This window comes from Ostrea edulis, chromosome 10 (assembly GCF_947568905.1).
Source record: "Ostrea edulis chromosome 10, xbOstEdul1.1, whole genome shotgun sequence".
Classification (NCBI taxonomy): domain Eukaryota; kingdom Metazoa; phylum Mollusca; class Bivalvia; order Ostreida; family Ostreidae; genus Ostrea; species Ostrea edulis.
Window position 1 is genome coordinate 13,307,794 of NC_079173.1, and position 12,336 is coordinate 13,320,129.

The following is a 12,336-nucleotide window of genomic DNA, read 5'->3' on the forward strand; positions in this document are numbered from 1 at the left end:
TTTATTGATTTGTATATTGTGATAAAATTGGATGTATGAATATATGTACACATGTCACTATAATGAATAAAATTACTTACTTACATTGTATACATATGTTTTCTTATGCACCAATTTTGTTTCCAATAAAGATTCATATTGTATTTTATCGCATTGTCGCGTTAGGTTTTTGTAACAATATTGTAGCTGGGAGAACGCTGTTGTTTAATACTTTAATATCTTGCATTTTTAGTCAAAATGAGGAGATGTCTCCCAGCCAATTTCGTTCCGTATTCTTTTTAGGACTTACATTTTTTCCTCATTTTAAATAAATGACAAACTTTTACACCTAACATTTTCTTTCTGTTAATATTTACATGGAAACAGAGCTGCGATGTTGCCTTGGATTAACAGCACGATCTTAACATAGATATGTACGATGTTGTCTGTGATACAAGAATTTATATCATGAATAAATGTCACGCCCTATAATTAAACCTGGCACGCGAAAAGCCTTGTGGATTTTAAACCTGGGAATACTTTATCTACCTCGAAATGGCGACAGAGATAGCGTGTTATTATATTATTACGGACAATGAAGGAGATATGATGAACGAGCGACCTTAATCGTAAACAAACTGGTGTATATAGGTACCACATGGTTTTTTTCTTCAAAATAGAAGCTATAAAATACAACCAAAATCTAGACATGTATTCCATATGAAAAAGTCAGTGGGTATAAGAATATAAATAAATACCATTGCTTGAAGGCAGAATTATCAAACACACTTCATTACAGGTGTGTATAATTGGAGAAAGCCCCCCCCCCCCCTACTTTTTGTGACAGAATATATGTGCCTTCCATGTAAATAATACATCGGACGGCTTTTGTTAAAATGGCCATAAACATCCAAGTTGCGGAATGCTGACAAGAATAAGAGATTTTTGACTTGTCGAATTATTGTTTTGTTTGCCAACACCCCTCACCATCACATTGAAAAACGTTGCTACATGCCTGCATATTTATGCACGAATTTATCATCGATATATATATATATATATATATTTACATTTGCAACTGTTTTCTGCTACATAACACTATTACGAGCAATACGTATTTATTTCTGGATAAATCTACTACGGGGTCAACAGAGGTCACGGCTGTGCGTATGAACATTTGTTAAAAGTAGGTAATAGGTACTACTTCTACTAAGGCAATACACATCTAGCAATCGCTCTCACTTACTACAGAAATCTTTCAATAGATGAAATCAACATCACAAAATGTATTTACGGTTTTATTTGTATTCCAAGCAGTGGACTTTCATCAATAATTGATAAAAGCATTTCTGTAAACAATGTCTTTAGTTACTAGCCTACTAGGCCTTTCGTCTGCTACAACTTCACCCTGGTCATCGGTGATGCGGAATTGTACCTACTGCTAGACGATGACATTAGGCTTTAGCAAAAAGGTCATTCACAGGATGTATGGCCGATAAGTCGTCAAAGTGCATTAAGACCTACACACCACACTGCTTCCGTGCCACAGCAGCCATAGGTGCTTGATGTCGGTTTCCAAGTTTATGTCGGGACATCGAAGCGAGGCGTCGTTAAAAACCTATTACAAAAAATTATCGAGTCAAAAGAAGCGTTCAGTGAGCTCATGTTTATCAACAATTACATATCCAAATCCAAACCGTCCCTTACCTTCGTGCAGTTCCACATTCTCTGCGATGTTCAGTTCTTTCCGGAGATTCATCTGAGCTGCGTCCTCTGTCCTGTCTATAAATGATTTGCCTACACCTGACGACTGCCGCCCTGTTCTTCATGTTCCTCCATCTCAGTCTTCTGTTAACTCCGTAATATCCACAGAATATCTTTCAAAGTCGGTCTTCAACGTCTTCACTTTTCAAAAGTCAAAGCGCATCACAACTCTAAGTGTAACACTGCGCATCCCCGTTTGAATCATAATTCCCCCACCCCCTAAAATTAGACATATGGAAGAGTTTTCCATTATATACTCCCGAGTTAATGTATAAGTATATGTTGATATACTTGCTTTCTAGCGTCTTAATAATTAAAACAGTTCTTCATTTTATAGAACTTTGTTTTGTGTTGTCGTCATTTTGAACATCTATGACGCTTCGTTGTGGACGTCAACAATTTGAAATGTATGGAAACGTGTTGTTAACACAATTCAGTAATGTTACCGATCAAAAATGTAAATATAAGTAATAAGGTATCATTTTAAAATATTTATCGGGATATAAATACGGGTTGGTACATGATCAAATTTTCCATAAAGCCCTTCGGGCTTTATGGAATTTGATCACGTGACCAACCCGTATTTATATCCCGATAAATATTTTTAAATGATACCTTATTTCTTAAATATAAAAGGTAAATTCAATAAAATATGACAACACATTGTAAAACATAAGCGCTTTCATTAAAAAAAAAAAATCTTCAGACGAGTTGTCATATTTTATTTTATTTTTTCACACACACACACACACATATATATATATATATATATATATATATATATATATATATATATATATATATAATATATATATATATAATATATATATATATATCATCAACTTCAACGTAACCTACTAATACGATCACCAATAAAGAGTCTCTTGGTTACGATTCATTGATATTAAATGGGTAGGAAGTAGCAGAGACCTTGATGAATTATTGAACTAACCAATGCATTTCATTCTTCCATTAAGTTCACACTTCCACAGCCAGCAACATCTTTCTGGATACCACGTCTAAGATTGTTGATAGAAATATCGAGTTCAGTGTTCAAGCCAAATCCACTGACTCCCATGCAGTCAACCTCCCATACGTTCAAAGGAGTACCTAAAGGTTTTGCCACCAGAGTCCGCCGCGTTTGCTCCATTCCTGCACGTCATCATAAACAGAGCATCCATATGTGCAAGAAAGGCTATGAAGCTCCCAAAGTGCAAGCAATTGATGAGATGTCAAAACACGATAGACAACTTCTACTACAATGTAAAGAAAAATCGGTACGTACGTTCTTATCGTTACAACGTACCAACCGGTCTTGAAAGACCTAAACAAAATTCGGAAGAAGTGTATTCCCATTCTTCATACTAACCCAAGAATGGCCGAGGTCTTTAAGGAATCTCCCATGGCTGCCTTCAGACGTCCCAGAAATCTTAAAGACATGGTGGTGCAAACCAAATTGGAAAATTCTTAAAAGTTTGCACAATGGCGGTTTAACTTGTTCTGATGGTAAATGCCTGATGTGAAAACAGCACGAGCACATACACTTTCAAGAGCCCTGTCACCGACCGATGCTACCGAATTCTTGGGGACACATCCTGTCGCACGGACAACTGCATCTATCTCATAAGCATCAAAGTCTGTGACCAAAAATACCAAGGTGAAACTGGGGGCCTACGGTGGAGGATCAATAACCACCGGTCCACCTTTAAAACTAAAAGGGTCAAAGAACCCGTTGCCGAGCATTTCAATCTCGCGGACACAAATGGGAATGCATGACATTGGTGGTTATTGACCATAACAATCACTGAACCGTAGAGGAAGAACAAGGAGACATTCTGGATGCATAGACTGAAGTCATTCCGCCCCAGTCGCATGGACAAACTCAATGACTTCACCAGGATGAATGTGACCAAGCTTTCCCCACTCAGTGTTGTTCTGTCTGTTCTACACTTCTACTTTCTGGAACCGCACCATCATTGGCAGTCAATTTTTCTGATTTATATATATATTTTACTTCTACTTTCTGGAACCGCACCATCATTGGCAGTCAATTTTTCTGATTTATATATATATTCTAATGATTTATCTATTTATCATTTATGATACCCATACTTAGTTCCCAAATTATTTCCTTTTACTTTACATGTAACGCCAGTATTTATTATTTTTAAAAAATCTTTTTATTTTTGTCACAGTTCAAACTAGTTATTAGCTTCTTACCTCCAGATAAGAAATATTATTTATGACCCATCATTAGAACGAGTTTACAAACTGCTTAATTATACTGACTAGTTAACTCGTTCTTTGTTTTTAACTTTATCTAGCGTGAGATTGAAGTTCACTTCAGTTCTTGAAACTCGTTCGAACAGTAGTATTATATTTTAAAAAAAAATAAGTCACAAGGCCGACAGAGTATACTCGACTAGTTTCTGTAGAAGAATTGAAGGTACTAGTCGGTCGAGTATACTCTATCAGCTTTGGGGTATTTTTATGCATTATATATATATATATATATATATATATATATATATATATATATATATATATATATATATTATCAGGGGCGGATCCAGGAATTGTGGTTACGGGGGACGCCACCTTTATGAGGCAGGGGGTCTGGGGACCGCCTTGAAGTGGGGGCCCAGGGGGTGAAGCCCCCGGAAGCTCCTGCGTTTTACAAATTTTATAGGGCTTGAAATATGTCTCCTATTTAGTAATTTGTGTTATTTTCTATTATTTTTTATAAGGTGAAATTAATAAATGACGCAAATTTTAAGGGTTTTCGAAAAAATTAAGTTCTTCCAATAAAGTAATTCAAGAAATCAAAAGATTGTGTCATTTATTTCTCCGGGAGTGGAAGAAATTATTGCTTCTTTTATCGTTTAGTACATTTTTCTAAACAAGATACCACGATTTACCTAAAATTTGAAAATGTAGGGGGGGGGGGGGAAGTTGCGCCCCCCTTAAATCCGCCACTGATTATAGTTGTATCATATTTTTACGTCAAACTAAAATGTACTATGGTAACCGATGCGTTGGGAAGCTAAATACAAAAGCATCTTAAAAATTTACAAGTGATTTAATCCTAGTTTATAACTCGTGGCCTTGATGATTTAATTGATAAGGTCACCATTGTTTGGGTATACCATCAATAAGGTTGAATGTACCTTGCTAGGATTTAGTCTTGAATTTTAATGACATTTATCGTTCATGAAAAACTCTTAATGAGAAGACTAATGGATAATTTTAAAAGCGGGGTGCACTTGTGGTACCATTCTGACACCATCCAATTCATATATCAACTCTGATACGATACTTTACCGTCAGACAGTTGTGATTTCAACATTGACCTTCATGGTGAATGACGCACGTATACTTTTAAGTAATGTAGATAGCCATTAGATAGTGATGGGCACGCACTGCCCCGTGATTGACTCTTTGTTACAATGTATGTTCTATGATTGAATTTGTGAGGTACTGTACATTCAATGTCAAGGATGCACATGGATGGCCTCAAAGGGAAACCAAAATGGACCAGTATATATCTATAGGTATTATGGGTTTGCACTCGAGTTTTACAGTTTTTCATTTTTGTTGTTGTTGATTTCTACATTGCATTTGAATTAATTTAACCATATATTTGCATCACTACCTAATCCTTTAGAATTACAACTGAAGGAAATGGAAGTTTAATACCTTCAATTCAACATATGGGATGAAAGTACATTGCCTAGAATATAATGGAATTCTAGCTGCAATAAAAGATTAGGGGAAAAAGATAAATAATCCCTTGACAAAAGTATGTGGCCCCTACATCTCACAAAGTATGCACTCTTTACTTAGAGCAACCAAAAAAAAAAAAAAAAAAAAAAAAAAAAAAAAAAAAAAAAAAAAAAAAAACCAAAAAACTAAATGAAATATTAAAGAATAATCAAGAAAAACTAGATGGAATCAAATATTTAATTTGAATGATGAAGAGTGGGGGAATATTTTTCCCTCCCATTTAAACATACTAGGAAAACAAAACTTAAATGGTTTCAATTTCGAACTAACCACACAATCCTATCAACAAACTCCTTTTTGCATAAGACACAGACGTGTACCTTTTGTAATAATGAAACTGAAACTATTGAGCACATTCTATGGGAATGTGAAATGGTATAAGACTTATTAAATGATTTTGATATTTTCTGTTTTAATAAGCCCCACATTCATGATACATATTCTAAAAGAGATTTCATACTTGGATCTTCTGTTAGAACAGAAGGTGTGAAAACTCTGATGATTAATTGATTGTACTTTGTTTAACATCCCTTTCGAGAATTTTTCACTCATATGGAGACGTCAAAAAGACCGGCGAAGGGTTTCAAAGGCCTATGCTCGGCGCTCACGGCCATTGAGTAGTGTGAGGGCGATTTAGTGTGCCACACCTACTGTGACACGGGCCATCCGTTTTTAAACTAGATGTTTTATATATATAGTATGAAATGTGCAAATAGATGTATTTCATAGAATGGGCTGATATCCTGCATAAAATCTATGTATGACGTTAATAAACAACTAGCTATAAAAAATAACACAAAGGAATACTTTGATGAGGTCTGGGAAGATTGATTAATCAAAGTTATTTATGTAACCATCTTCTCTCATCAAATAGAATTTTACAAGAACATATGAGGAGTATTGTCGATTTTTCAAATTGCAAAGTTCAGGTAGCTCCGTATATAGTGTCAATGGTTTTTGCAAATCTTTATTTCATTACGTGGTAGAAATATCTCTTTTGGTTGGAGGAATTTCATTCACTGGGTATAATAAATTTTAAAAAAAACGTGGTAAACAATTTGATATTAAAAAGGGTTAAACTTTTCTTTAAATATCAATTACATGTACATGTGTTTATACTGCGAAAATTTGTCAAGGGCAATAACTCCTACGCGGTATATATTTCTCTATTGAATGCATGTCTATTATGCATTGATTTCCTTGATATCCAGAATTAGTTTGTATGTATTTATAAAGTAGTAGATTTGTGAAACTATTTAAAATTAAAATTTTGTCAGTTTTTAAACCAGTTTTGGTGTATTTTTATCATGCTGTTGAATGAAAATGTGCTATTTTCTGATGTTGACTCTGATTTGAGTGGGAAATAACAATAACACACACTCATAACGTTTTTGTAAGTTCATTTCAATCATTCACTTACGAAAATATCGTTGACATTAATTAATTCCAACGAAACGTATGAATGGTTAATAACTGTATTGCGCTTAATGACAGACTTTATTTTAGTAAATCAAAAATTGCTTATTGAGTTTTGACAAAATCTGGTCGAAAGGATATGATTTACATGTATCTTATTGAACCCTTGAGAAGTAACGTCAATTCCATCACATTATGACCGCTGTACCTTTCCATGCATATCGATACAAGTATAATATACGCTATCATTTTCTTTGCGTGAATTTTTACAAATAGTTGCCAAATCAATAAAGAACGATAGGTAGGGCGTGTTATTTCTTTAAAGAATAGAATTATATCATTTGATAAAAAATACAGCTTTTTTCACATTTGTCTTTTGTATCGGACGTCAAATATGTGACACATAAATCGTCAATCGTTATTGATGACCAAGTGAGACTTAGAAGAGGAGACCAATAGAAGTGTGGAAACCTGTTTCCGCAGCCGAAACCTGTTGCCATCACATCGATGTAGACAACGTATCGCTAATTTGAGGTGTAATATTTACATTTCCAAGGCTTTTGCCTTCGATATCTTTACCAACTGAAATGATAGCCATTTCCTCATGAATGTGAATGATGTGCGTATGAATCTTGATAAACATTACTACTATTTCAACGGCTTGGAAATGTTTGACAGAAATGAAAATACAATCGTAGAATATAAATAAACATACAGGAAATAAATTCTGTTTTAGAAAACACATGATGGTATGAACAGCAATGTTTCACGCAGGTATACTATGCATGAAGCTCTAACGCGTTTCATGAAGTACATGTATGTAGGCGTAAACCATCGCAGTCCATGCATATTACAAAAATGAAGTTTATTTCTTAAATATTCAAGTTCTCATTTTTGTAACAACTTTAGCCATTCTACAATTTAGCCTTGCACACGCAGGAAAAACCACATGTAAAAAAATCATGCAAAAGATAAAGTTGTTTTAATGATGATACTCTCGATATAAAAGGTGTTAAGTTTGGCAAAACTGGTGCCGTTTTTGTGCTCTCGGTATGGGAACATGTACATATATGTTATACGTGGAGCCGCATATGTAAGAGTTTGCGACTTTGGTGTACTGATAGGGTAAATTCCATGGCACGCAGCGGTTTACTGGTCAGTCGGAGATCCCGGTATTCACTCTGGAGTACCAGCCTACCCAGTGACCTATACCAGCACATCAGCCTCACCACAAGTGATTGGCTATACTAATTCTTCTCCCGGGGGAAGGGGGGGGGGGCATCATGTTATTGGCAAAAAACGGAAAGCCGAAACGCTAAAGAGTCCAATCGGTAGCTCAGCGTAGAGCTGCTAATGTTCGGGAAAGAAGGCGGATGTTTCATCTAGACGAGGCTTTCGACGTAGTTCTAGAAGAATTCTATCACAGTTTTTGTATGTTTGTTTTACGTTTCACTAACATTGAGATGTCACATATTGTAGTTGAAGTACCCCGAATTTATACCTATGCTTAGCGCTCAGGCCTCTAGCAATGAGTGTTCTTTAACGTGACAACGCCTGCCGCGACACGGGACCTCCGTTTTTAAAGTCGTATCCGATAGATTTGTGATTCTCACTTCTAAATAGGGGTGCGTTTGGCAAAGGAGCAGTCACTACCTGTTTTAGCGTACTAGGTTTGAAGATAACGACAGTGATCAATCTCATAAATCCTATAAAGAATACACCGGCAATCGAGATCTGGACAAACACGGACCTCTGGAAACACCAGGGGTAGGAAGCCTAGAAGGAGAGTTTATAAAGTGTTCACATTTCTGCATTATGAACGCGATACTTCTATATGAATGGAACTTTATTTTCTCTACATGAATATCAATGAATAGTTATCGGATCAATATATATATCGATAAGTACATTGTAATGTCATGTGATCAGTAACACACTTATAGGCACACGTTTTGATAATTCTGTTTTACCTCTATGAGATGTGAATTTACCACAAAACTGTTATTTATAACAACGTTTATAAAGATGCATGCATTGGGGAGGATAAGAAATCATTGAAACATTTGAATACCAGACGTCAAACATGTTACACAAAATTCGTCAATCGTTATTGATGACCAAGTGAGGCTTAGGAGTGGAGGCCAATAGAAGTGTGGAAATCTGTTTCCGCAGCCGAAACCTGTTGCCAACTTATCGATATAGCCAACATTTTGCCTTGTATAAATTATGAAATTCATGATATATTCGGGTTTTTAATTCGTATGGACTTTTTAACGACTCTGCATTATAAATTTACATGCACATAAACAGTCTACGAAAACATATTTTAAAGCATTTTTATCGAGATATAGAGTGAGTAGTTGTAAGAACCCACACTACTGTCATATCATCATGGATGTGTCATCGACGGAGTCGCATATACAGGGGTTTGCGACTTCAGTGTACCCAGAGGGGACGAACTTTCACGGCATTGTATACACCGGTTACAATGACTTCCATCATCCAGCGATTGAGTCTGGCCGACAACCAGACGTTATGCCGCAGTACCCATATTTTGGATATTCATCAGTACAACAGAACGAACTTGAGAATGCCTCATACTGGCCAGCTGGAGATCTCGGTATTCACTCCGGAGTACCAGCCTACCCAGTGACCTATACCAACACATCAGACTCTTCACAAGTGATTGACTATGCTAATTCTTCTCCCGGGGGACATCATGTTATTGGCAAAAACGGAAAACCGAAACGCAAAAGAGTCCAATCGGTATCTCAGCGTAGAGCTGCTAATGTTCGAGAAAGAAAGCGGATGTTTCAATTAAACGAGTCTTTTGACGAATTACGTAAGCGTCTTCCCGCGTTTAACTACGAGAAAAGACTCTCTCGAATTGAAACATTAAGATTGGCTATGACTTATATCACCTTTATGAAAGGTGTCTCTGAAGGACAAGATCCACAAACGATTAAATTAAGGCCCTGTAAAACGGAAGAAAGCGAGGCCTACAATTCCATGAAACGGGAACACACGTGTAGTAGTCCGTATTATAACAACGAATCTATAGAGAAGTGAAAGGAAGGTTTGTGATATTTAGAGCAAAAAATGAAAACAAGTAATAAAAAGAATGGTTCATGGTGAATGAAATGACTAGGTATGTGAAATTCTACCAACAAATCAAATCGGTCTTGAAGAGATGGACTAAAGCAAAATTATATTATGCAGATGTTCTTTACAACATGGATATATGTATGGAACAGCGTGAAGATAAGTGTAAGATGCAATTATACATAAAACAGATGAATACTACTTTCTGTGTGGGTATACCTTGATGTTCTTTATTGCCGCTAGTGTATTACTTAAGAAATAAAGATTGCGTTTTCGTGTGTGTTGCAGGATAACCTCCGAGGTTAAGAAATGCTGTTTTGAAATACAAAATCCGAGGCGATTATCCTACATCATCCACGAAAACATTAGAACTTTATTTCTATTCGTTTACGTATACAGCTACGTACGAATTAAGACACCGTGACGTCATGTAGTTTCCGAAACGGACTACGCGCACATGTTTTTTGCTGACGACAAAGGTGAGGTTTCAAGTATTTAACTTAATATTGTCGACGGATTATATCAAATGATTTGAATACATAGTCCAAGAAAACTGTGCACATGTACGTGGAAGAGGGTTAACGTTTCTGTGCATCGCCACGTCTGTTTAAATGTGTGTCGATCTAGGAATGCAGACGGTTAATTTATATTGAATGACAAATGTTCTTCAATCATTTATAAATATTTTTTTTTTTTTGCATTTATTGATTAATTTTCATGAATACAAAATTGAATTATCAGTTATCGACGTATGCATGTATATCGTAGAATAATGGTCATGGCTTTCCTTTGATCTTTGCAATAACGGTGGTAGAATTAACTATTATAATGTATGTGTGGATTAAGTTACTATAAAATGTGTGAATAAATTTACTACTGGTATGTATTTATAGATAAAGTGACTATAATATGTACATAATCAATTGACCAAAATGTGTATCGATAAAGTGACTTTATTGTGTGTGTAATGAAATGACTACAATGTGTATGGATAAAGTAATTATATGTATAATGTGTGCATGAATTGACTATAATGTATATATATATGAATGAATTGACTATAATGTGTATAGATGAAGTTATATACACATATATAGTGATTAAAATATGTTGTGTATGAATAAATTCACTGTAATATGTATTGATAAAATGACTATATTATGTGTATAAATGAATTGACTATATAGTGTATGTATGGATAGATTTACTATAAAGTGTATTGATAAAGCGACTAAACTGTGTAAAAATGATTATAATTTGATAAAATGAATATCACGTGTGGATGGATTTATTGACTCTGATGGACGAATGAACTATAATAATGTGTGAAAATGTGACTATAATACGTGCATAAATGTATTGACTATAATGCGTATATAAAACAGACTAATACGTGCATTAATGAAATGACTATAACTTATGTATGACATAGAGTGAATTGACTACTAGTATATAATGTGTGATTTGAAATTCAGAAATAAAAAAATCATTCATGTCATGGGTTATGGGTTAGTGTTACATGTACATGATGCCTGTACTTTGATTAAATAAATTTGAAATTTACAATCTTAATGATTGTAGCCGAGAAACGAATTGACAAATGAAAAAGGGAAGATAACGAACAGTGATCAATCTAAAAAATCTAATAAAGAATCATACAAAATTAAGAGAAGGGCAAACACGGACCGCTGGATGTACTATGAGTTGGGATCACGTGCCTAGGAGGAGTAAGTATTCACTGTTGACCGGTCACACCCGTCATGAGCCCTATATCTTGAGCAGGTAAACGGAGTAATCCATAGTCAAAATCAGCATGGACACGATTTGAACTAGAACATTTCAAATTTCAAATTTTATTTTTCTATTTGTATAGTGTTTAGAATGCTTAACTTAGGTATTTCTATTGATGGGCAAAAAATTGTACGTCAGTGGAAATACAGAGCTCACTTTGTTATATCTAAACAAGGCTGGTGTCGTACGTCAGTGGAGATACAGAGCTCACTTTGTTATATCTAAACAAGGCTCGTGTCGTGTTTTTGGTTTACAAAGGTTAAATATAATAGTAAAAGTTTCGTTTAGAGAAGATTTTTTCCAATTTACAAGTTAATTCTGAAAACAATCAAATAGTTTCTAGTGTGTTGCACATTTTGTTTTAAACATATTACTATTTTCTATCAAGCAATGTATATGTAAACAAAAACATGGCAAGAACTCAAGAACATAATTTATGAGTTGTTAGTTTGCTGTTAAAATTCCGTCGACATATCAAAATGTTGAGTTGGAAGGTGCTTC

At 35.0% G+C, this 12,336-nt stretch overlaps 1 protein-coding gene and 1 long non-coding RNA gene across 2 annotated transcripts; one reads left to right on the top strand and one right to left on the bottom strand.

Annotated features, from left to right (window-relative positions):
- Positions 1-1,264: 1,264 nt before the first annotated feature.
- Positions 1,265-2,222, bottom strand: LOC130050966 (uncharacterized). Its single transcript, XR_008799351.1, has 2 exons — positions 1,687-2,222; positions 1,265-1,597 (listed from the first exon to the last, which is right to left on the bottom strand). It is a non-coding gene; the product is annotated as an uncharacterized LOC130050966 (long non-coding RNA).
- Positions 2,223-9,095: 6,873 nt separating this feature from the next.
- Positions 9,096-11,612, top strand: LOC125666838 (protein Fer3-like). The gene has a single exon (XM_048900165.2). The coding sequence runs from the start codon at positions 9,334-9,336 to the stop codon at positions 10,009-10,011; it is 678 nt and encodes a 225-aa protein (XP_048756122.2). The 5' UTR covers positions 9,096-9,333; the 3' UTR covers positions 10,012-11,612.
- Positions 11,613-12,336: the final 724 nt, after the last annotated feature.